This window comes from Chondrus crispus, genomic scaffold (genome assembly GCF_000350225.1).
Source record: "Chondrus crispus Stackhouse genomic scaffold, scaffold_35, whole genome shotgun sequence".
Lineage (NCBI taxonomy): Eukaryota > Rhodophyta > Florideophyceae > Gigartinales > Gigartinaceae > Chondrus > Chondrus crispus.
In genome coordinates, this window is record NW_005179258.1 from 288,052 (window position 1) to 312,155 (window position 24,104).

A 24,104-nucleotide genomic window follows, 5' to 3' on the forward strand; every position below is an offset into this window, starting at 1 on the left:
TTCCTCTAAGCACGAAAAGTAACTACGGCGTGGTAAGGCACAATGGATCACTGGACCGACTTGTGTTTCAATGTGCATCGTCATTGCAGAGTTCAGATCTGACGAAGAGTGAAAGTGGGGTCGTTTTCACGGGCTGTTCAATCCCCATTCGAACAAGAACAGGGAAAGCGCACCTACACCCAAACCCGTAGACTCAGCGCCCGGCGACCCTCCTGCAAGCACGGACGATGGTGCGGCTGCACTTACGTCATGTTCTGATAAAAGGGAGGTATTTTTGCTCGATGATTTAGAGCACATCAGTATGTTCAGAGAAGCGACTGCAGCTGAAAAGGGCTCTCAAGATATCGCACATCGAGCTACACCTGGAAGTATGCGATTCAGGTCGCAATCAAGTATGACTCGAAATTTCGTATTAGACGAATGGATAGTACACAAGAAGCCATCCGACTGCAGACAACCTTTCGATTTTTGCAGATGCGTTCGTGTTATTTGTCCTCCCAATCACTACTGTTGTATATGTGAACTGAAATGCTAGGACTTTTCAAAATTCTTTTGATGGCCCGCTGCTTTAGCGACGTAGACCGAAGGAGTAATCTTTCTAAACGCCAAAGAATTCTTTCTGCGGGCCGACATGTACCGCGGAGAGCATCTACATAGTCGGGAGACCTGGACAGGAAGCATGGCCTTCCAGTTTTCTCCTAATATAAACGGCATTGAAGGATATTTTAGGTCTGCCGAGAGCTTCATTCTATCACACAAACCTTCAAATGTAATAAAAGCACCGATGGCACATGATTACTATTGTTGTCGATGCGCCGCGTGGACTGCAGTTGGGTCGTTAGCCCTTGAGGCCTGCAATACACGTATACTGTACGAGGAACGGTAACCTGCTGTGATGACCATGAAGTCAGGTCCACGAGAGAGATAAGTGCGGCATATGAAAAACAATCTACAAACGTGGGCGGGTTTCAGGATTGAACAGCGGTGTGTGCGATATTGCGGTCGCGGCGGGTTGATAGCATTTGTGCGTAACTGTGGATCGTGGGGGAGGTGCGCGGTGACGATGGAGGAGATGCACTGTGAAATGGATTGGTGCAAGGTGACGGTGGGGTTGGGCTGCAGGTGCAGAATCCACTTGAACTGCTCGCCGGCGTCGACCTCTACGCGCTTGATCATGCTGTAGCAGCCTACGGCGGCGTAGAACCGCATAAATTTATGCGAGTAGTGCGCACGGGTCGCGCTGGGCTTCCTGTGGCACGCAGACTGCGCGGGGAGGTGGACGTCGGCCGCGGAGTAGGTGGAGACTGCGGCGGCGCGGGCGGCGTCGAAGACGTGTTGCAGCTCGCCGATCTCGTGCTCCTTCCGGTAGTTGCGGTCCGTGCCCTCGCGGAAGTAGTCGCCGTAGAGGTCGAGGTGGTAGAAGACGGCGGCGTACGGGCCCAGGGCGCGGATGTCAGAATAGAGCAGATGGCTCTAGTTGGATATTTAGCTCGTGGTATTTTGTGAGCCTGGATAGATCGATAAGGATCGTAATTGTATTTGCGATATATCACAAAGACTTCCTAGCTGGAAGCCATAACGGGACTATACAGTACGGCTAGCACGGATGTCCGTCATGTTCCTCTCATAGATAGTCCCTCAGCTACGCTTGACAGTGTTAGGATTGAAAAGAGGAACATTGAATAAAGGGGTCGACTTCTTCGCAAAACGCGAGAAGGCGCCCCATCGAAAGATCAAGGTAAAATCTAAAAGGTTATGGGTCACAGACGTTAGAACTGTGTATTTCTGGGTCGATCAACAAAGACAGAGAAAACCTCTTACGCCACTTTCGACGGGATACGAGCTTGTAACCGGATCTCAGATTTCGCTTTCAATATGACGGACTCTACGGAAAGGATTCGGATTAAGCCGCTCGATGAAAAAGATGACTACAGGTTGTGGAGAATCAGGATTTCCGCCGCTTGTGACAGCAGAGGTATCGAAGATGTATTGTCGAGTTCGAACTCCCACACCGATGCTACGCTGAAGAGCACTTTTGAAACGAACCAGAAGAAGGCTAGCAACATGATTGTTGCGGCTCTCTCTGACAAAGCACTCCGGGTAGTCAGGTCCTGTATTGGTCAGCCAAATGAGATGCTAAGAAGGTTGGACGAGCGGTATGACTCAAAGTCTGCAGCTACGCGAGTTTCAAAGATGACCGAGTTGATCAATCTGAGATATGACAATATAAGAAAGAACATGGGAAGTCATATTGATCAGATGGCCGCCGTACTCGAGCAGCTTGACGGAATGAATACTCGTATCCCTGATGAGCTGTCTATTGCTTTATTGATTTCATCTATTCAGGTGCCTGAGCTATCTGCAGTTACAGCAGCAGTTAAGACTTTATCCGATGAATCCATGACATGGGAGAAGGTGTCATCAAGGCTTCTGGAAGAGCAAAATGCTTTCAAATTAAAGCATAGTCACCACGAACGTGCTACACCGTCTCATATGCACTGCGATCTGTGCAAGAAGAAAGGCCATGCCATCCACAAGTGCTGGCTGAACCCCAAGAATCCTAGAAATCGACTGGAATCTTCTAGGAATGGAGGCAAAGATGGAATGTCAACAACGGAGAAAGCCACACAAGCTGCATACGATAAATCTAAAACCAAGAAGAAGAGAGCAGCTGTGGCTAAGGCTCTCGTGTCAAAATCTGCACGTGGCTCTGTTATGATGTTGGACTCTGGGACAACTACGCACATGACTAACGATGTCTCAACTCTTGAAAACACAGTTGCGTGTGACGTGCCGATCTCCCTCGGTGATGACTCAGAAATCTCTGCAAACTATCGGGGGTCGCGCCGTGTCATATGGGCATCTTCAGACAATGAGACGGAAGTTGAGCTCACAGAGACTTTGGCTGCTCCAGATCTGGCAATGAACCTGTTGTCTATACCTGCATTGACGGCGAAAGGTCTTTGTGTTTTGTTTTTGCCAAAGAAGGCAGTCATTATGGATATTGAGGATAGACTCCGTGTCCTCGGTACAGCTTTCAAGGCTAATGATGGTCTGTTTTATATTCCGACTAACGATCGAATGTGCAGTCGCCCCCAAGAGCAGCCTCAGAATTGCATTCCCAGGGCCATGAGAACGGTCATAAGAAGCCACCTAGCATCAGTGGACATGGACGAAGAATCCGAAATTGATACGTCAAGCGATGAGGACATCTCCGATCTTCTAAGTGATGACGAAGATGAATCACAGTGCGAGTCGGAGGAATCAGACACCTCCGAATGTGAGTCAGACAGTGAAAGCATTGTTGATTTGAAAATGCTTGTTGAGGGGCCCGATGCAACAGATTTGGAACGCACCGGGGAAGGATCCTCCCCAGATCAAGTATGTGATTCGGACTCAGAAGGTGTGAAGATATGGCATTCTAGGCTTGGGCACATGGGAAGCGCAAACCACATTCAGAATTTGATTGATACTGGAGTCTTGGCTGCCCCACGAGTGGGCGAGAGCGCATGTGATCCATGTATGAAGGGCAAGTTTCGCCGTTTCTTCCGTGGAAGCCTGACCAAAGCAAAGACCCCTGGCTACATTCATGCTGATGTCGTTGGTAAAATCAAACCAAGATCTCACGACGGTTTTGAGTACTTCCTTGTCATTATTGATGAAATGTCGAGGTACGCTGATGTTTCTTTCCTAGAACAGAAAAGTGAGGCATCTGAGAAACTTTTGGATTTCATGAAGCGTTTTGAGCGTCAAACTGGAGACCGTGTCAAGTCTTTGCATACGGATGGCGGGTCAGAATTCACCAAAGCCAAGAAGTTTTTCGCAAATGAGGGTGTAGAAGTCACAACATCTACCCCATACACTCCATCCTCTAATGGTTTGGTAGAGCGTACTCATGGTACACTGCTTTCTCTAGCCCGAACTTGCCTAGTTGAGTCTAATCTTTCTTTGGACTACTGGAATGATGCAATTCGCCATGTGAGTCAAGCAAGAAATATCATGATTCACTCCTCTACTCAGGAATCGCCTTATGTGAAGCTTTTTAAATGTAACCCTCCGTATGCCAAGCACATGCGCCCTTTTGGTTGCAGAGCTCTCGTGCAGAGGGTCACGAACAAATTGAACAAATTCGAGTCTCGTTTGAGGGAGGGGGTAAACCTTGGACACATGAGTGGTGGTTTGTACAGAGTTCTCACTACTGACAAAATTGTGGTGACCAAACACGTCAAGTTCCTTGAGAATGAATTTCCTGGAATGTCGCTCTTGAGTGGCCAACCAAATGGAAGCATGGAAACTGTCTTAGATGATCAGTTCGATGAGAGTGAAACAAGGGGTGGCAACCATTCGTGCAATACATCGAGTACATCAACCAGTGACTCATGTGATGAATTGCAATCTGATATTGGACCAAGTTCCAACATTGTCGAAGATGGAACATCAGCGGATGTAAGCACAGATGAACAAGGTCAGAGAAGTGTGAATGTATTGGAAAACCACCAACACGATCAGGACTTATTGCTGCACATACCAGCAGTACCTTCCACCCATGGAGTGGTTGATGACACGCCAGTTGTCGCTCACGGTTATCATTTACGATCAAGGGCAAACCAAGCTATTCCAGATACAGTTAGCACTGATGATGAGCCCAGCCTGAAAGAAGCCTTGGCCTCACCAGAAGCCAATCACTGGAAGACAGCAATTCAGGAGGAATTCGACACAGTTGTTGAGTCAAGTGCTTATGAAGAAGCTCCTGACCCTCCGTCACGGGCACTTCCATCAGGCATCATCCTGAAGCTCAAGCGGGATCAATCAGGAAGACCTGCTAGGTTCAAAGCACGACTAGTGGCACGAGGAAACTTGCAAACCGTCGATGAGAATGCCTATGAGACAAGGTATGCTCCGGTTGCTTGTTTCAATTTGGTGAGAATCTTGCTTTCACTTTGCGCCAATTTTGGATGGTGTCGTCAGCAGGTAGACATTAAAGGTGCTTTCCTCTATGCACACCTACCGGAATCAGATCGCATTTGGCTACGCCTACCGCAGATTGATGGTGTTCCAGAGGCGAATGGAAGGGTTGTGAAATTGTTGAGGTCACTGTATGGGCTTCGACAAGCTCCCAAGCTGTGGTACAGTACACTTCGCTCTACACTGAAAAATCTCGGGTTCCGCACAATGACGTGCAGTGAATGTCTATTTTTGTTGAACAAGGGAAAGAAAAGAGTTATTCTACTAGTGTACGTTGACGATCTTGGCCTCTTTGGGAATGAAGTTCTGATAACGTGGGTGAAAGAAGCGCTAAAAAGGCACTTCAATGTCACAGACCTTGGCCAATTAACTCACTTTCTTGGTGTTTCCATTGAAAGTGACGACAAAGACGGGATAATCATGACTCAAAGGCCACTTATCCAGAAACTTCTCTCAAAAGCACGAATGTCAGATTGTAAGCCAGTAGCTTCCCCACTTCCCATTTCTCATATTTTGTACGAGAAGAGAATCCCGTTGACGCCGAAGGAGGAATATGAAATGCAGTTTATTCCATACAACAGCATACTAGGGGCCCTATTGTACTTGAGCACGCGCACGAGACCGGATCTGGCTACTGTTGTGTCGATGTTGGGAAAGTTTCAATCCGCACCAGCACCAAGGCATTGGAATGCTATGAAGCATGTTCTGAGGTATCTAAAGGGCACAACTGAGTATGGGCCACAGTTCCGAGCTGGGTCTGGAAACCAACTTGAGGCTTGGAGCGACGCTGACTGGGCAAGAGACCAAGACAAGCGCAGATCTCGATCTGGAATTGTTCTCACCATTGGTGGAAACCCCGTCCTCTGGACGTCAAAACTGCAGCCCTCCGTTGCTATCTCAACTGCGGAAGCGGAATTCTACGCCCTTTCGGAATGTGTTAGAGATGTGAACTGGTGTAGAAGGGTACTTGTTGAGTTGGACTTGACACCCCACGGGTCGACAGTTGTGAATCAAGACAATTTGGGAACGATTGCCTGGACGTCGGAAGTTCAAGGATTACGCAATGTTAAGCACGTGGGAATTAGGTATGCATTCGTCAAGGAAGCTGTAGAGGCCGAATCAATCAAAGTATTGTACACCCCATCACTCGAGAACAAGGCAGATGCATTCACAAAACCGCTTGTGGGTTCTGCTTTCAACAACCAACGAAAAGCGATCCATGTCATCCCAAAATCAACTCGTGGGGGAGTGTCAGAATAGAGCAGATGGCTCTAGTTGGATATTTAGCTCGTGGTATTTTGTGAGCCTGGATAGATCGATAAGGATCGTAATTGTATTTGCGATATATCACAAAGACTTCCTAGCTGGAAGCCATAACGGGACTATACAGTACGGCTAGCACGGATGTCCGTCATGTTCCTCTCATAGATAGTCCCTCAGCTACGCTTGACAGTGTTAGGATTGAAAAGAGGAACATTGAATAAAGGGGTCGACTTCTTCGCAAAACGCGAGAAGGCGCCCCATCGAAAGATCAAGGTAAAATCTAAAAGCGGACGGCGTCGAGGTTCTGGCGGTACACGGACTTGAGGGTGGCGACGTGGCCCGCGGTGCACACGGCGAGGCGGTGGCCCGCGGGGAGGTTGGCCGTGGAATCCGCGAAGGGCATGGGCGGGGCGGCGGCAGACTGCGCGGACGTGACGGCGGCTTTGACGCGGTTGGCCGCCGGTTGGTCAACGTTGTGCATGAGCAGGACCAGGGCGGCGCCGAAGAGCGTGACCAGGGCGAGCAGGCGCCCCAGCGAGGATGGCGGGGCCGGCGGCGGCGGGCGTCGGCGCCGGCGGCGGGTCGTCGGCAGGGGACGGTCGCGTCCGCGGGGATGGCATCGCGCGAAGTAGGGGGAGGGGGAGACGTGGATCGGGGGGGAGGGGGTGGGGCGGAGAGGAGGGTGGAATTGAAAGCTGAGGGGGGGGATGCGACGGTGGGAAATCGATGGGCTCGATGCGGTACTACTGTACGTGTACAGTTGTGTGAACCAGCCTACGTGTTGGCGCATAGTATTTGTGAACTGGTAGATACAGGTTGAACACGTTTTACACATTACGAATATGAAACGGGGTCATACTGGAAGTGCACGTGTCACAATTGACGCACGCCGCAATGCGCCGTGGCCGTTCAGTGAGGGGTCGCATAGGCAGAACTCAGGGAATGGAGGCACTCTAAGAGAGTGCAAAAGGCAGCGAACGCAAAAAAAGAGCGCAGAGGAACGGGAATCCAGGACGAGAGGAGGGAAGAATGATAGGTACTTAATAGGGAAGCTAGAGTACGATAGTCTAAAGAAAAAGAGTCCGGGCAGTGGGTAGAGCAGACCGACGGCCCTGAACGGCCCTCAGGGCCGTTCCTAACGAAGAGTTAGGTGTGCTAGCACGCAAGCACCCTGACATTTGGCATGAATGGATTGGTTGAACGGGAGTAAAAGCATTTCCAAAAAATTTTCAACCAATACATTCATGCCAAGTTTCAGGGTGCTGGCACGGCGAACTCTTCGTTAGGAACGGCCCTCAGGGCCGTTACATTGCAACGACCACAGACACGACCAGCCTTACTGTAGCCAGAAGGGAGTCAGCCATACTGTCGGACTTATGAGGTCTCGGAGACTCGAGATACTCGACAGATAATTGGTCACACGTCAGCCCAAAACGAGATCGAGATCGACTCGAAATAATAAGAAATTTACATTCAGTCCGTCGGCGATTAGCGCCGACGAGACTGAGTCCACCACATATACCTGGGTACGATCCTCATCACTAGTAGAGGAGGCAGTTGGGTTTTTCGAAGTAAAGTGCATTTTATGCGTATCTTTGACAGAAGGGAAGAGACCCCTCTACCCAACATCCTGTTCTCCTTTTTCTCCACACCCCCTCCCGCAAGAGCCTTTACTGCTCGACGATTGTACGACGAGAACCTCGTGTGCAGAGAGCAAAGAAGGTTTCCAACGACAATCCGGATTCTGGATACTTATCTTCGCTCATACGTTTACCTTGAATCTACTTGTTCCCTAGTGGTTGACCACCATGGCTACTGCTACCGGTGCTCAAGTGAATGCTCGGTACCAGCGCCTCAAGCGATCTGCATCTATAGTAGAACCCACTACTGAACATAGAAAACAGCTACGGGACGTAGCTCTATACACCCTCAACTTGTACCCCATAGCCGACGAATCGGCAAGTTCTGCGGGTGTAACTATGCCCCCTATTGATGAATTGAGAGAAGCCATGAAGAGTTTGATGCCATCACCTGAGGACATTCTGACTGTGGAACTACTACGCGCGCCTTTGTTCCCTCTTTCTTTGTTACGGGATGTTGCCACTCTCTATGGATTTGGTGGTGTTCTTGACGGTTTGAGGACAGCATTAGAACTGAGTTCTAGTGATACCAGCAACCGTTCGATCATGAAACACGTTTGGTTTACAAACTTCTTAGGGTGCTCTCACGATACTATTCGCACCGCTGTGGGAACGTATCTTCGTACTCGGGGATCACCCAACCTCCTAACCAGATAAAGGAGTGCTGCAACTGAAGCACCCGTCTTTTTAACTGCAGGTGTCCAAGCAACACCACAAGTCGTACCAGCGGACAACAGGGACAATTCCGGTGACACTCCGTCTTCGGTACCGAATGTTATTACCACTCCGAGAGGTAATGGAACTTCCCAGCATACTCATCATCGTCAAGCTATCAATGTTGCAGGAGCAGAACATGGCATTCGTAATGGTAATCAAACAAATGGTGCTGTCCCACCGTCTACGACTGTCGCAGGGGTCTAATCTTCCCTTCCGTATTCGGTAGATGTGAGAGAAGACACTCGAAAGGCAAAATATGTATTTCAGCACTTCAAGGAAAACCGTTTTACCGGTGGCCTGACTCAGTCAATCGAAATGACGCTTCGCGACTACAACATATGCGCACGTCAACATCGCTTGTCTACTTCGCAAAAGGCAGACTACTTTGTTAACATTCTTAATGGACCGGCAAGGACATTATTCTTCAACAACGCTAGAGATGATATGTCTTTTGAACAGATGGCAGAGATGATGGTGACAGAATTCAACAGCAACGCACGCCAAATACAAGTATATGGAATACTGTCTACGTTAAGAATGAACAGTATAATGTCGGAACATGAGCTATCCTCATCCACTGAGGGCTTGACTAAGGTTGTCAGCATGATCGAAGAGATGTCACCACAATGCCCTCCACATTTTAGATCTGAATCGCACAAGATCGGATACTTGCGCAACGCTGTATTGGGCTACCCTTGGTCGAAGACTCCCATAAGTAATATTGTCACTGCGCAATACTCATTCAATGGATTTATCACATCACTCCGTGAGCACATGCAACTTGAGGAAGAGATACTCAATGTATCCAAGAGACCTACGGGTATCCGACATGCTTTCTCAGATGACATTTTCGTACAACAGTGTGGCCGTAACCCGAAGTATGTGCAGAAGTACCCTCCGAGAGGAGGATTCAAGGGTGGACAACAATTGAATATTGGTCGCCCGGGCATTGCTTCTTCTCCCGCAAATCGTACTTTCGAAGAGAGCAGACGTCGGAACGAATGTCATAGATGTCGTGTTGCATGGCGTCCGGGACATCGATGCAAAGCCGGATCCATTCGGAATCAGGTGCGTCACCGGATGGTCAATGGCGAATCGGCAGTACATGTCATGTCTGACTTTGTCGCAGCCCTGGAGGGAGAACTCACTCAAGACCTCCCTGAATCAACGGATACCCCAAACAATTTGACACACGACAATGAAGCAACAGACCCGCACGTCCACTTCAGCAAGAACCCAGACGAGGTATATCTGTTCGATTCATTAACGTCTGACAATCCTGTTCAGGATACTGCTGCCGTTGAAGAGGAAGATAAGGAATGGTTCACCCATCACTTATCATCATCCATGTCTGAGGGACATACTCCTTACGGCACAAACATCGATGAGCAGGATTTTTAACTCGGCGACGAAGTAATCAGCCTCAACTTCGCCGCCCAGCGCGATGGGCAGCCTCCCATCGCACCACCCATCCGAGGCGCAAACAATCTCCAGTCGAAGTCAATGCGACTCACATTCATGCAACGAAATTGAACAACTATAACCGTTGCCGTTATCAAGGCTTTGTATTGACATTGGAGCACCGAAATCGGTCATAGGACATGAAGAGCTGACTTGGATATTCGCCTAACAATACTTGAGATCTCCAAATCTCTCACAGCCACCGTTTCAGAACCGTTTCCGCTTTGCCGAAACTACTTTTGAGTCGCTTGGACAGATTAAAATACCACTTAAGACACCCTTCGGTGTTGCTCCTATCAACGTGCAACTTGATGTCGTTCAAGCAGACATTCCAGCTTTACTTGGGATGGACATCTTGGACCGGGAATCCCTCATCGCAGACACTGTCGCGAATCGTCTGACAAAGCGAAAAAGGATCGAGAATAAGAAAGGAAGGATATGTTACATTAATGAATGGTCTGTACCCCTGTACAGGGCTAAAAGCAATCATGTTTTCGCCAAAATGTACTTCCCACCGAATATCTACTTCAGCAGAACACAACTTCAAAAACTACACAAACAATTCTTTCATCCATCAGCTCAGAAGCTGTTCAATCTTCTCCGCCGTGCTCGGCCAGAAGAAGCTACCCCTGGTACTCTGGAAACGTTACGGGATCTCGCAAAGAGGTGCGATCCTTGTCAAAGGGTTCAGAACGCACCATCACGTTTCAGGGTATCTTTTGGAGCAGAGAACGTCCGCTTCAATGAGAGAATACTGTTAGATATCGTGTACATCGATGGAAAACCGGTCTTGCATATTGTAGATGAAGGTACGCATTTCTCTGCAGCACAATTCCTCCCAGACGTCTCAACGAAGACAATATGGGCGACGATACTCAAATGTTGGGCGACGATTTACACAGGTCTACCCAACCGGATAGTAGTCGACCGAGGGAGCGCATTTGGACAGCTACTCATCAATATTGGTGCTGTGTCTAATTGACAAGTGAATAGAACTGGGATAGAAGCCCACTCAAGTCTTGGACTCTGTGAGCGATACCATCAACCCCTCAGACAAACTTATCGGAAGATAATGATGGACCATCCGACTTCTGACCCCGACACCGCTTTGGCCTTATCAGTCAAAGCCATGAATGACACCCTGGGCCCTGAAGGACTTGTTCCATCTGCTCTTGTTTTTGGAGAATTCCCTAAGGTATATACCAAGTCAGAGACCCCAAACGAAAGAGCCGTCCTTGCGAGCCGGGCTAAATTGGCACATCTTGCAAGAACTCAGATGGAGAAACACATGGCAGAACTACGGGTGAAGAGGGCTCTAAAACAATCTACTCCACCAGCGTCGGACCGTGTCTGTGAACCTGGAGACCAAGTGCTCGTGTGGAGGGAGAAGCAAGTCGACAACCGCATAGGCGAATGGTTAGGACCCTTTACGGTCCTTGCCGTGGACGAGACAAAGAAGCTTGCATTCATCCAGGATGTAAGAGTTGGAGCTGCGAGACCGTTTAATGTAGCACAATTGAAGCATTACCATGCACCAGAAACCATAGCACACTCCTTTTTCACACAGTTAGGTCAAGGTCCCAACTTCTTCTCCTCACCGAATGATCACGAAGTTCATCTCACCGAGATTCTTGACAAAGGTGATCCCCGATCTCGCTCCAAGAAAATGGGCGAGGCAAAGCGCAAGGAGATCAAAACTTTGCTCGAACGCGATACCTTTAAGGTAATATTGCGTGAAGAAATCCCTCCTGACGGAAAAGTCCTTCCCGGACGATTTGTACTAGCTCTTAAGTCAACTGAGGACGGGAACATCAAATATAAGGCTAGATATGTAATCGGGGGGCATCGAGACCGATTCAAGCACATGATGGTACACACGACATCAACTCTTCAGCCCCAATCCATCCGACTACTCCTCGCCCTAGCTGGGATACACGGCTTCAACATATGGACTTCTGATGTTCGCCAAGCATATCTCCAATCCGCAGGACCTTTGGCACGTGAAGTATTCGTAATGAATACCGTCCCTGAGTTTGAGCTACATCCGTCGCAGTGTCTCCAACTTATAAAGCCCTTATATAGTCTGTGTGAGTCGGGAGATATTTGGCATGACACTTTGGACAAGCATCACATACAAGACTTAGGGATGAAAGCTCTCCGATCTGACCCAGCACTTTTCGTCTTGATGAAGGATGGATTGCTCAAAGGCCTATCTGGAGGATATGTTGATGATCTCATTCGGGCAGGCGACGCCTCGTTCAAAAAACTCTCTAAGAAGACGAACGAGAGGTTCGAAATGACAGAGGACCAAAGCTTACCTTGTATGTTCACTGGCTTTTCACTTAGTCGTGCAAAGTACGGTACCATTACACAAGAGCAACATGCGTATCTAAGAAAGCTCGAGGACTTGGCTCCTGACGCTTCCTTCTCTCATTTCCGTTCCATGAGAATGAGGCTGGCCTGGTTGGCCAACACAAGGCCAGACTGCCTCTTTGAAATATCCGAACTCGCCCAAGTGACCGCTGAGAAATTCGATACAGAAAAGGATGAATGTATTCGTCGACTCAATCGTGCTACTCGATACGCAGTGAATAACCGAGTATCACTCAAAATTCCCGTCCTTGATATGAACACATTGAAAGTGATCGGCTTCTCGGATTCATCATTTGCGAATAAATCAGATCTCTCTTCTCAGCTTGGCAACATTTGTTTGCTTGGGGACCACACAGGTTCCGTTGTTCCCATACATTTCAAATCATACAAATCTCGAAGAGTGACTAGGTCATCAATGGCAGACAAAGTGATTGCATTTAGCGATCTTTTTGACGTCGCGGCAACACTAGCCAATGAAATGGGCATGGTATTGTCAAAGCAAGTACCAATGCAACTCTTCATCGACAGCAAATCCCTCTTCGACATCTTTCCAAAGGATCCCGCACCTCAGAGAAGCGAATGATGTTGGACGTTGCTTCCGCAAGACAGGGCTTTAAGGATAAAACCATTTCTGATATTGGATTTGTAAGAAGTTCTAACAACATAGCCGACGGTCTCACAAAGAAGATGAACCAAGCCGTATTGCGCGACGTAATTGAATCAGGCCGACTGGACGTTCAACCGGAACAATGGATTGTCCGAAAGGACCTCCCAAGCTCTGTTTAACAATGATCAACTTCTACAACTCCCTTACTGTTGCGTACCTTTGAGTCGTACAACTCGCGGACTTCGGCAACGTACAAGCCCTGCACACCGTCTCCACCACAAGCACGCAATGCATCCGCAGAGAGGTGCATTGGATGCTTCTCCTCGCTGTCCAGGACCCACTTCAGCGCACCATCTACAACAACACAGTGGTCAAGGTCGTTACCTGCTCTCATCCGCACAAGCCATACCCCATGAGATACATTAGCTAGCCACGTCAATTTCGCCTTCCTGAAATTTTCATCCTTGATTTTTCGAAAATTGAAATGCTTCGAAATTTTATGCAAAATACGCTGCAAATTCCCGATGGATTGGATCGGTTCCTTGACTTTGTCCAGGAGAGTTGAAAGATGCAAGGCTGAGTCACAACCCGCAAGACAATTCATGGCGTTTACGATTGCTGCATGCACACATTTGCCCTTTGGACCACGTCCCTTAATCAACTTCGAGTTGGACACGTAATAATTTTTAGCAGCCGAACTGAACACGCGGGCGCCAGGGCCGCACTTACAGACAGAAAACCCAGGGTTCTCTAAGCACCAACGACGGAAACTGTTGCGGACAATTGTAGTCGCACGCCGGAAATTTCTTTTGTGAATGCCTGGATTGGGCGCCCGAGGAAGATTCCCACTGCTCCTTGCTAGAGCTGTCTCTGCGCGCACGGCGAAACGTACATCTTTCGAACCCAGCGCACGGTACGTGTCGATATTGATATCGAAGAAAGACTCGAGCCCGTTCTGGTAACTGGATCCGCCGTAAAACTCGCCGATTTCCACTCGTCGGTTTGTGCCTGGAACTTCGGTGTCATCTCCGCACATGATTTTTTCGACAGAATAATTTGGCGTCGTAACGCCTTTTCCCTTCGAACCTGCCGCAGCCTGCCCTTGTTGCTGGGGCTGCATTACACGCATGGTCGACGACTGTGGCCAAGGGACTGTCGGCGTCACCGTTGATTCAACAAGGAAACAAAAGTCTAGCCCGTGCCCGAGCCACAGTCACAACCGATAGGCAAAGGAGATGTGGCGGACGAGGAATGAAAATTGAGGGAGTGTCGGACTTATGAGGTCTCGGAGACTCGAGACACTCGACAGATAATTGGTCACACGTTAGCCCAAAACGAGATCGAGATCGACTCGAAATAATAAGAAATTTACATTCAGTCCGTCGGCGATTAGCGCCGACGAGACTGAGTCCACCACATATACCTGGGTACGATCCTCATCACTAGTAGAGGAGGCAGTTGGGTTTTTCGAAGTAAAGTGCATTTTATGCGTATCTTTGACAGAAGGGAAGAGACCCTTCTACCCAACATCCTGTTCTCCTTTTTCTCCACACCCCCTCCCGCAAGAGCCTTTACTGCTCGACGATTGTACGACGAGAACCTCGTGCGCAGAGAGTAAAGAAGGTTTCCAACGACACATACCAACATACGCTCTCTGTTGGTATGACAAGCAACGATTTTACAACAGTACCTAATGAGAACCGTACACGTGTGGAACAGGTGTAGGTAGGCGAAATTTGGCAGAAGCGAGAAAGTGTCCTCTCTTCCAAATTCCGACGCACTTCCGGGAATGAAATCGAGAGATACGCGACATACAACAAGTAGATTGAATGGGCTTGAGCCCAACTGCACGAGCCGCCCTGATCGCGTAACTTGGTAAACAAGAGTACGGTACGCTGGCAAGATCACGAGGATGCCTTCAACTTACCACTCCCGCAAAACTCTTCTCCCAAGTCCAAACATGGCCGCACGGTCCACCACAGCACGTACAGTATTCGGTACGCATGCGGCATGCATCGGCGCGAGTAAACCCCCGCGGTACTTGCCGCGGCCCGTCTCTCGCGACGCGTGGCGCGGCCGGCGCGCCGCACAGCCCGCACAGCCCACGGCAGCAACGACGGCACGAAGAGCGCGCGCCCTCTTCCCGCTCGGAGCGGGTCGCCGCTTACGAGTACAACGCATCTGACGTGTACCAGGCGCATCTCTTGCGCGGGCGGGCGGGACTCTCGCGAGAAACGGCCAATCGGGGCCGCCGGCCGCGATTGGTGGTGCGGGCCCTACAAGAGGAGGTACCTATTTTTTGAACAGCGCATGGCAAAGTTGAACACCCCAAAATTTACTTTTTTTAACGTTTATACGTCACTGGCACCTCTATGGGTCCAAAAAGATGACCTGTAATCTCCTGTATCTCGAAACCGCTTCTTCAAATACGACAACAGTTCGCAGAATCAGCTTTTACGCGCGCTTTTTATGTTAAACGATTTGCCTTTGTAGACTTCCGCCTTTTTTTATGCCAATAAGAGCAGTTTCAAGATTCTGAGCGCTCTTGTGACCTTCTGACAAAACCTGTGCTGTTGTCGCGGCAGCTTCGATCTTTGCCGTCCAGCGAACGAGAAAGGGAAACCAAAGGTGGAAAGGGTGATGGCGGATCGAATGACGTGGGAACGAGTGCGACTACAGTACCGCGTTGATGCGTATAGGGACGAAAACATTGCTCCCAGGACGATGAGGGTTCGTCGTGCGATAGCACAGAAGCGAGTGGTGGAATTGCGTATGGCCGCAATAGCTCAGCGGATTCCATAGATAGAAGACATGGTAAGGCAATGGCACCTCTAGTCTTTCTGCTAATCAAATAAAAGGTGCGAAGCATGTCGCCGCCTCTGCCGTCTGAACACGCCCCCGTGCTCCCTCGCCTACTCTCTCCCGCTCGCCCTTGACTCGCATTCCCCGCCCGAACATGAAGCATCCCTCACTGCCATCCCGCGTGCTCCCCGCCACCCCTGCCTTATTCGGTCCGCCTTGCCCCGTCATTCCCTTCCACGCGCGCCTCTCGCCCGATCTGGTTCCCAAAACCCCCCCTCCCCCACAGCCACCGCCTCTGTCAAAACAAGAGCAAAGCCCCTGCCCGTCCGCACCACTCGCTCGCCCTCGCACCCACCCACGCAAGGTCCGCTCTGCCGCTACATGAACCACGAGACGCTGCGCCGCTCCGTGTCGAACGCGAAGGGCTCGTGCGCCCAATTGTTCGAACACGACGAGCGCGTGCGCTGCCTGCTGCAGCAGGCCCGCGCGTCACTGAAGAAGTTTGAGCGCAGAAGGCCGAGCTCCACTTCCCGCAGGCCATCTCCGCAGACCCGGCCCGCGCGCAGAGCTACCTCCTGTACGCTCTGCACGTGCAGAAGAGAGACCCGCTGCTCGCACGCGGCTTGTTCTTTCATGGCCTTAGGGAAAACCCGAATGATGCAAAGCTTCTCTAAGTTGCATCCGATTTTCTGAGCTTGAAAAACTAGTAAAATTTGACGTTTCAATCACTTGTCAATGCACCGTGGCGCTTCATAAATAGGTTCGTTTTTCGGTACAATACCCCTCTTGAATCTTTCCGATGCGACCGCGTGCCGTTTCCTAGTTGTATTTCTGATTCGTTTCGTCAATTATGATGCGGAAGCCAAGAATGAAGGCTTTTTAATGGCACTGCTTTTGTGAGCAGGCGCTGGGAAAAAGAACGTTTTTCTAAAAAAACAGAAAGTGTTCAAAAGGGTCTTAGCTCTGTTGTAAATAAAGATGTAAGGTATATGATAAGGTACACATTAGATATACTCTGTAAATGCAGACTTCGTGCGTAATTAACGACATATTGCTGAAAGATTGAGTCGTTACCGAAAACACCAGATTGCTACGTATAGCTGGATAAATTTCAAATTTATTCTGCATTTTTGATGACAACGTGTGCAATCAATTTTGACTTGATGATGACAGTACTACAAAAAATGTACCCAAATATTAATCAAAGATAGAATCATAACGATCACTGTCTCTGTCGGCCGTGTACAGCTCTAACCCAAGACGAAACCGGCGATTCGCACGGTATTTCTCCTGCGCACGCCTCCTCTTCTGTACTGTATCCTCCCCAATCGCGTATTGCCTATTTTTAACCTGATTGCAACGGTCCAAATCAGCAGCACGGAGCGGATGCCAATTGACATGGAGATTTGTCAGGCTGATACACAAGCGGAAAATCTTATCATAACTTTTCTCAGCTTACCTGTATTTGCTTGATAAAATATTCCAGTTTGTGCACAATCTCCCGAAGAAATTTTCCACAATTATTCGATCTGACGAAATCTTCTTGTTTTGAGCCTCATCTTCTAACGTCAAGTGTCCGTTCATGGGTTTGCGCCTTGGTATGACAGATCGCAAAAACTCACTTGAGCCCTGATAGCCCTTATCAGCCAATTGTCCCCAGGTATTATCATACTTTTCACATAATATGCCAACGTCTGCAATGTCCAGCTCACCTTCCTTCTTGGCCATAGCATCAATGTGAAAATCTTCCATTTTTCCCATAATGTCGATGTCAGCAACGGAGCCCGGATAATGATCTGAGCATCCAATAGCCAGTCCGTTTGGTAACACGGAGACCTCCACCTTATAACCGTACAGTTTCTGCTTTCCGCTAAAGTACTTCTTTCCCTCTTCCATAGATCCACTTGGTCTGAAAGTTTGCTGAAAAGTAACATCTGTAGCATAACGACAAAACTTAAATGTCTTAAACATTATTTGTGTCTGTAGCATCTTTGTCATTGTCCAAGACTCCCCCAGGTTAAGCACTAAAGTCTCATATAGTTCTTCGAAAACTACATTAATAAACTTCATAACGGTGCGCTCAAACGTAGGACCACTCACACCAAACAGCCTTCCCAAGTAGTCCCATTGCCCACCGTGTTTAAGTGCTGTCAAAGTGAACAACAAAACATCCTTGCCACTAAACTGTGACTTTCGTCCTCGCCCCACATTCCAGTTGGTTGTGACGTGGTCTTGCAAGAGAAGCCAAAGCTTTCCAAACTCATTTACATCGAAGTTTGACATTTGCACGATCGCCTCAAATCTTCCTGGGTTGTAAAATTTATCAAACACAGGAGAGCTGGACGTGCATTCGTCATCAGAGTCTTCTTTTGTGGGGTCCATGTCGTATTCGTCAATTTCTGCCTCGCGTTCAACAGCTGCATCGGCAAGCAGTCTCAGTGCGTTATTAACGTCAACATGCTCCGCTAAAGGAGCATTGGGAGGTGTAGGACGGGCACGGGAGGGATTGGGAGAAACCGGCATAGTGGTGAGAAAAAAAGGAGCTGAAATGGTCTGGTGATAGAGCTGGGACAGAATTTGTGCACAGTTAATGCGCAATGTTGAAGTAAATTCGGTGGGAAATGTGTCTTATGAGCGCTTGGCGTGGCAATGCGCAAAGGGGCGGGGTTGTGTAAAAAATTTGAAATTCTGCATTTCGACGCTGTTTATGATAATTGATACTGTATTGTGGAATCGCTCTGTCTTTACGTAAAGTTGATGTGTTTTTCGTAAATGCAGCCATTCTTGTTTATGTGGTCATGATCTCTACAGTGCGGATGGATTTGTCGAAAAGGCCTATTAAGTTAAACAAACGGCATACACCGATGCCGGTTCTGCCTTGGGTTCTGCCTTGTTGTAAATAGACTTTTTTTTATCAAACGTGCATGCATATGCAGGCGTCCCCGCGGAGGTGTGTGACGCTTGGTTGGCACAGCTGAGCGCGGATATACGGTACACGTGTGCGAGGCGGTGTGCATTCGGGGGAGTATCGGCGCCCCCCGCGCCCACCTGCGCTACACCGTGTACCGGCGGGTAGCACAGTGTGGTGATGAGACGATGACTCAGTTTATCTTCCTATCTCTCACTTGCTCGCTTAAGGCTAGTCGCCGCTCGCCGTCGTCTGTGCGTGGCTGTGATGCGTGTACTACGTGTATGGTTATCATCACTTGGTGAGCGCTACTGCGACTGCGCTGTTATGGTTATCACCACACTCCCCCCGTCGCTGTAGCGCGATCCTTTGGTTGGTGCGGGGGTGGGGGGTTGCACACTTGTAGCTTTTTTTTTAAGTGTGTGAATGGTTTCGGTGTGAGCGGCTTTGTTAATATATCTGCGAGCATGTCTTGTGACTGAATGTGGCGTATGCTTATCGCCTTTGCTCTGGTTTGGTGGGTGAGGTAGTGGTGTCTGATGTCAATGAACTTTCTGCGTTTTGTTGGTCACTGTTCTTTGCGACTCGTATTGCAGATTGGTTGTCTATGTGGAAGGGTGTGGCGTCTTGGGACAGCATGCCGATGTCATTGAGTAGACGTCTGATCCATGTCGTTTGCTGTGCTGAGGATGTTGCAGCAATGTATACTGATTCGCATGTCGATAATGCTGTGATGGATGGCTTGATAGAGCCCCAACACACAGGTGTTCCATTGTACATGTGGATCATTCCTGATATGGATTTGCAGTCTGTGACGTCTGTTGCGAAGTCCGCATCGCTATACGTTTCGAGGAGGTTTGGAATACAGTGCAGGTCCATTTTGTGTTTTCCTCCTGCAAATATGAGTCCATGCATCTGTGTGTGTTTCATATATCTGATCAGACGCTTGAGGGCATTGCAGTGTCTTGTCGTGGGGGTTTTTGCGGCTACTGATAATCGGTTGGCGACAAAGTATATGTCTGGTCGCGTTGAGTCTGCGATGTATCTGATGTCACCGAGCAGCTGTTGATACGTTTTGGTGACATGTGGCATTGGTTCGTCTTCGGGGACAGGGCCATGCAATTTTGTGTTGTCGTTGTATGGCGTTGGTTTGCTATTGCATTCGCCCATTTCCGCCTTATTGACGACGTACTGTATCGCCGCTGGTTGTGAGGCATGTATTGAGCCGTTCTTGAGTCTCTTGACTGTCCAGCCTAGTAGTTGGCTTGGTTCGCCCAGCTGCTTGATGTTGTATGCAGTGGCCAAGATGGCTGCGAACTGGGTCTGTAATTTTTTGGACGTACTTATGATGGTAAAGTCATCCATGCTGATAGAGAGAATTATGGTGTGGTCATTTTCTCGTCTGTGAAAGAGGCACATGTCCGCCTCTGATTGGCTGAATCTGTGCTTTTTAAGGAGTTTGAATACAGCAGTGAGGTAGGTATGTCCTGCTCCCGGTGTGCCGTATATATTCTTGTTCAGCCTGCCCACTGTGTGTGCGTGTGTGTATGTTCCATCGAACCTTGGGTGCTGTCGTACATACACTTGCTCGCTGCCGGAGTGGTCAAACTTTTCATGCAGGTACGCTGCTTTTATGTCGATGTGCGCGATGTTGATGTCAAATGCTGCGGCAATGGCAAATAGGAGTCTGACCGTGGTTTTGTCCGCCATATATGTCGTCGTTTTTTCAGGGTTGAAGTGGACGTTGGGGATCATCTTGTCTCCTCTTGCTGAGCACCTTGCTTTTCGCTTCATGATCTCGCCTTTCTCGTTTCTTTTGTAGCGGTACCCCATTGTTAGCGGTATGGGTTTGGTTGTTTTGGGGATTTTGTGAGGGGGGAGCCATGTGATAAGCTTGTTTTGGTCCAGGTTATCGAGCTCTTTGTTGTGCGCTCGCGCCCACTGTGCTGCATCAGGGTAATTTTTGGCTTGGCCATGGTGCATTGGGGCGGAGGTTGTGTTGGTTATTTGGGCGGGGGTTGGCTTGGGCGTGAATGCCTTGAATACCACATGAACCTTGTTGTTGGGGTCACGGTCTCGATGATAGACATTGAAGTCCACTGTCCGCACACGTTGTGTTTGTTGTCTGCCGTGTTCATGACCACGACGTGTTTTTGGTCGGTTGCGTAGAGGTACTGGACCGGGATGGCTCTGTGTTGCAGATTGTGCATTATTGTGTTTCCCATGATGTTGGGAATATGTCCCAGTTGCCCAAATATTAGGTATTGTGGTACTTGCGGCGTGTATCCGTGCTATGCTGTGGTTGGGATTTGTCCTGTGCCGAGGTGAAGCGTGTTATTGTACTTGAATGCTGCGTCCTTAATTGCATCTTCCCAGTGGTCTGTGGGGAGTGTACTGTGGTGTAATGCCGCTCGTGCTGCGTTAAGTATGGTTCTGTTGATTCTTTCGGCAATACCGTCTTCCGGGGGTGAATACGGCACACTGGTTGTGTGTTGTACCCCATTGTTGTGGTATACGGTTTGCGTCGTGCTTGATAGATACTCTTTTGCATTATCTGTGTGGAATCTCCGTGGTTTGTGGGGTTTGCTTTTGTTGATGTGTTGCAGTACGTTGTTCAGTTGTTCTGCAGTTTCGTCCCTGGTTTTTAGGAAGGTGATTATTAGGTATCGTGAGTTTGTGTCAATCACTGTCATAAAGTATTTGTTTCCTTGCCTTGACGGGGTGGGGAAGGGACCGCATATGTCACTGCTGAGTGCCTCGCCGGTGTTGTAGTTGTGTCGTCTGCGCTGATGTTTGGCTGGCTGGAGTTTTGCTGCTGCGCAGCTTGTGCATGTGATTTTCGGGGGCGGGTTTGCAAGTGATGCTGGGAGGTTGGGAATCATTTTTCTCTTTGCCATTTGTTGTATGGTTGATGGGCGAACATGATTGAATACCATGTGCCAATGGTGGTGTTCATGTTGTGTGCGCGTATTGACAGTGTCAGGGGGGTTGTGGGCAGGGTTGTGCTGCTGGTGCACGGGGGCAATGTTTTTATGTGCTTTCGGAGTTTGCAATCTGGGCAGCGATTTGGGGGCTTGTGATCCTCGCACTTTGGTGGTTGGGCCTGTGTGGGGTGTCTTGCGATTTTTTTGTGTGGCTGCGGCAGCGCTCTTGCTGCTGTTGCGTGTGGCGTTGGTTTTGCCACGTTGAGGGTGTATAGTCCGCGGCGGAATTAGGCTGTCGCTACAACTTGTGGTGTTCTCTTGCACATGTCGAGGAGACATGCTGTGTTGGGGTAGAATATCACTGCTCCCCATTGCTTGGCAATATCATGGACGGATAAGAGATTTTTCTTGATGTGCGGGTTAACGATGGTAGGTAGCTTAAGCATGTGCTTGCGTGTCGTCGGGATCTGAAGTATGCCGTGGTGTGTCGCAGGGGGGGGGGGGTTGTTGATGTGGCCGTGTTAGTGCAGACTTTGCGGGTTAGGGGTCGCATGCCATGGGTTGCTTTTCGGATGTGGGAGGGGTGTGCTCCTGAGTGAAGTGCAAATTGCCTACCGTCCGAGTCTTGGCAGTTGGTGCTCGGCTGTATGTCATAAATGTGACCATCCTCCGCCGAGTCCTCCTCGTGGGTCGCTGTGTGACCTTGAGTGTACTTTTTGTTCATGGCTCTTTGTTTTGCACTGTGTGCCCCTTGTGTGTGCTGCTGCATAAATTGCGGGTACGGCAGCATGAAGGGTGATGGTGCGGTTGGGTTCCAGTAGTGTCCCTGCCATTTTGCCCTTGGGCGCCCTCTTCCTCTGGTTGATCGTCCACGAGGGCGGCTTTCTTCCTGTTGTTGTAGACCGTGGGGTGTTTCTGTTTTTGGGTGTCTTTTTCCACGCTGCGTGCGTGGACGGCTTTCAGGCGTTGGCCGATATTATGGATTGTGTTGGGCATTGTGTCCGTTTCGATCCACATGTCTTGGAGATGTTTGTATGTGGGGTGTGCGGACAGGCCTTGGATGATGAAATGGACTGTGACTGCTTCTCCCGTGTTGATGTTGGGGTACTGAGCTAGCTTCATCCTCGTTCGGATCGATCTATGCTTGGTCATGTATTCATCGAGTGTGGTGCTTTGTGTCAGCTTTGTGTTGTCTGCTTCTTGTTTCAGCAAGAGGTGAGCTGTGGTAGTCCTGTCTGTGAAATGTTCGGTGATGGCTTGGGTGAGTTCGACGGGTGATACTCCCAGTTCCAGGTTGGCCGTTGCAGCAAAATCTGCAGGCAGAGAATTGTTGATGGCCATGCGCAATATTGCGCTTTGTCTCCTGTGTTTTGCGTACATTGGACTGTCTTAGTCTGGTGTGGTGTAGGCGGGGTTCAGAATGTTTTCCATGTTGTTGATTAGCGCCATATCATTTATTGCTTGCTGCCATATGAGGAAATGTTCCCCGTTGGGCTGGAGGGTTGGCAGATGTCCGTGGAACCGGTTGTTAGTGGGATCTTCTGTTGCCATGGTTGGGGTGATCTCTACGCTTGTGGGCGGAGGGGGGTTCGGGTTGATCTCTACGCTCGGGGGCGGAGGGGGGCTCTCGACAAGTGGTGGAGGCGCTGGGTGCGGGCTCTCGACACTGCTACTTGGAGGCGTTGTGGGGTTTGCGGGGCGGTATTCCAGGCTGCCGGGTTGTGTGGCATGTGCGGTTGGCTTGTGTCGTTGCCTGAATGAACGTCGGGGTGGGTGCGCCGCGTTTTTGTTGATCGTTCTTCAGTGGTTTTTGTGTAGGGTCCATAACCTGTGGTGATGAGACGATGACTCAATTTATCTTCCTATCTCTCACTTGCTCGCTTAAGGCTAGTCGCCGCTCGCCGTCGTCTGTGCGTGGCTGTGATGCGTGTACTACGTGTATGGTTATCATCACACACAGGTGGGCGTGGATGCGGGCAGCCGCCCCGACGACCCGAGTATGAAAATTCTTCAAGAACAATTGCGACTTGGCTAAAAATTAAAGAAAAAACTAGATACCGACAAACGGTGCTTCTTTATTCTCTCAATGTTTCTTCTTAAGGTACCCGTTCTCTTCCCCTACTGGGATTTGATGGCTGCCCTTTTATACTAATCCGACAACCATTTAGGACTCTAGAAACACATCGTGAGTACAACATTGTCATGCCTAATGTCTAGAAGAACGCTGGAGTGGACTCTGGCGAAGACGCCGCAGCAGCTTTTCCTGCCTTGGCTGAGTTCCCAAAGAATTCAGCTCCGGCGTCGATCGCTGATTGGTTGTCTCCGATCTGTTTCCTGAGCAGATCAGGGCTCACCCGGTAAGTCACAGCTCGACTATTGTAAGTCGTAGTGACCGATGCGCTGCTATAACAAGCGGTTGATGTGTCCCTGGTAGTCTTACTCAT

General features: G+C 49.3%; 1 protein-coding gene across 1 annotated transcript; it reads left to right on the forward strand.

Annotated features, from left to right (window-relative positions):
• The first annotated feature begins 631 nt into the window (after positions 1-631).
• On the forward strand, positions 632-886 carry CHC_T00006099001 (hypothetical protein). Its single transcript, XM_005718088.1, has one exon. It carries the CDS (start codon positions 632-634, stop codon positions 884-886), a length of 255 nt encoding a protein of 84 aa, XP_005718145.1.
• The last annotated feature ends 23,218 nt before the right edge of the window (positions 887-24,104 follow it).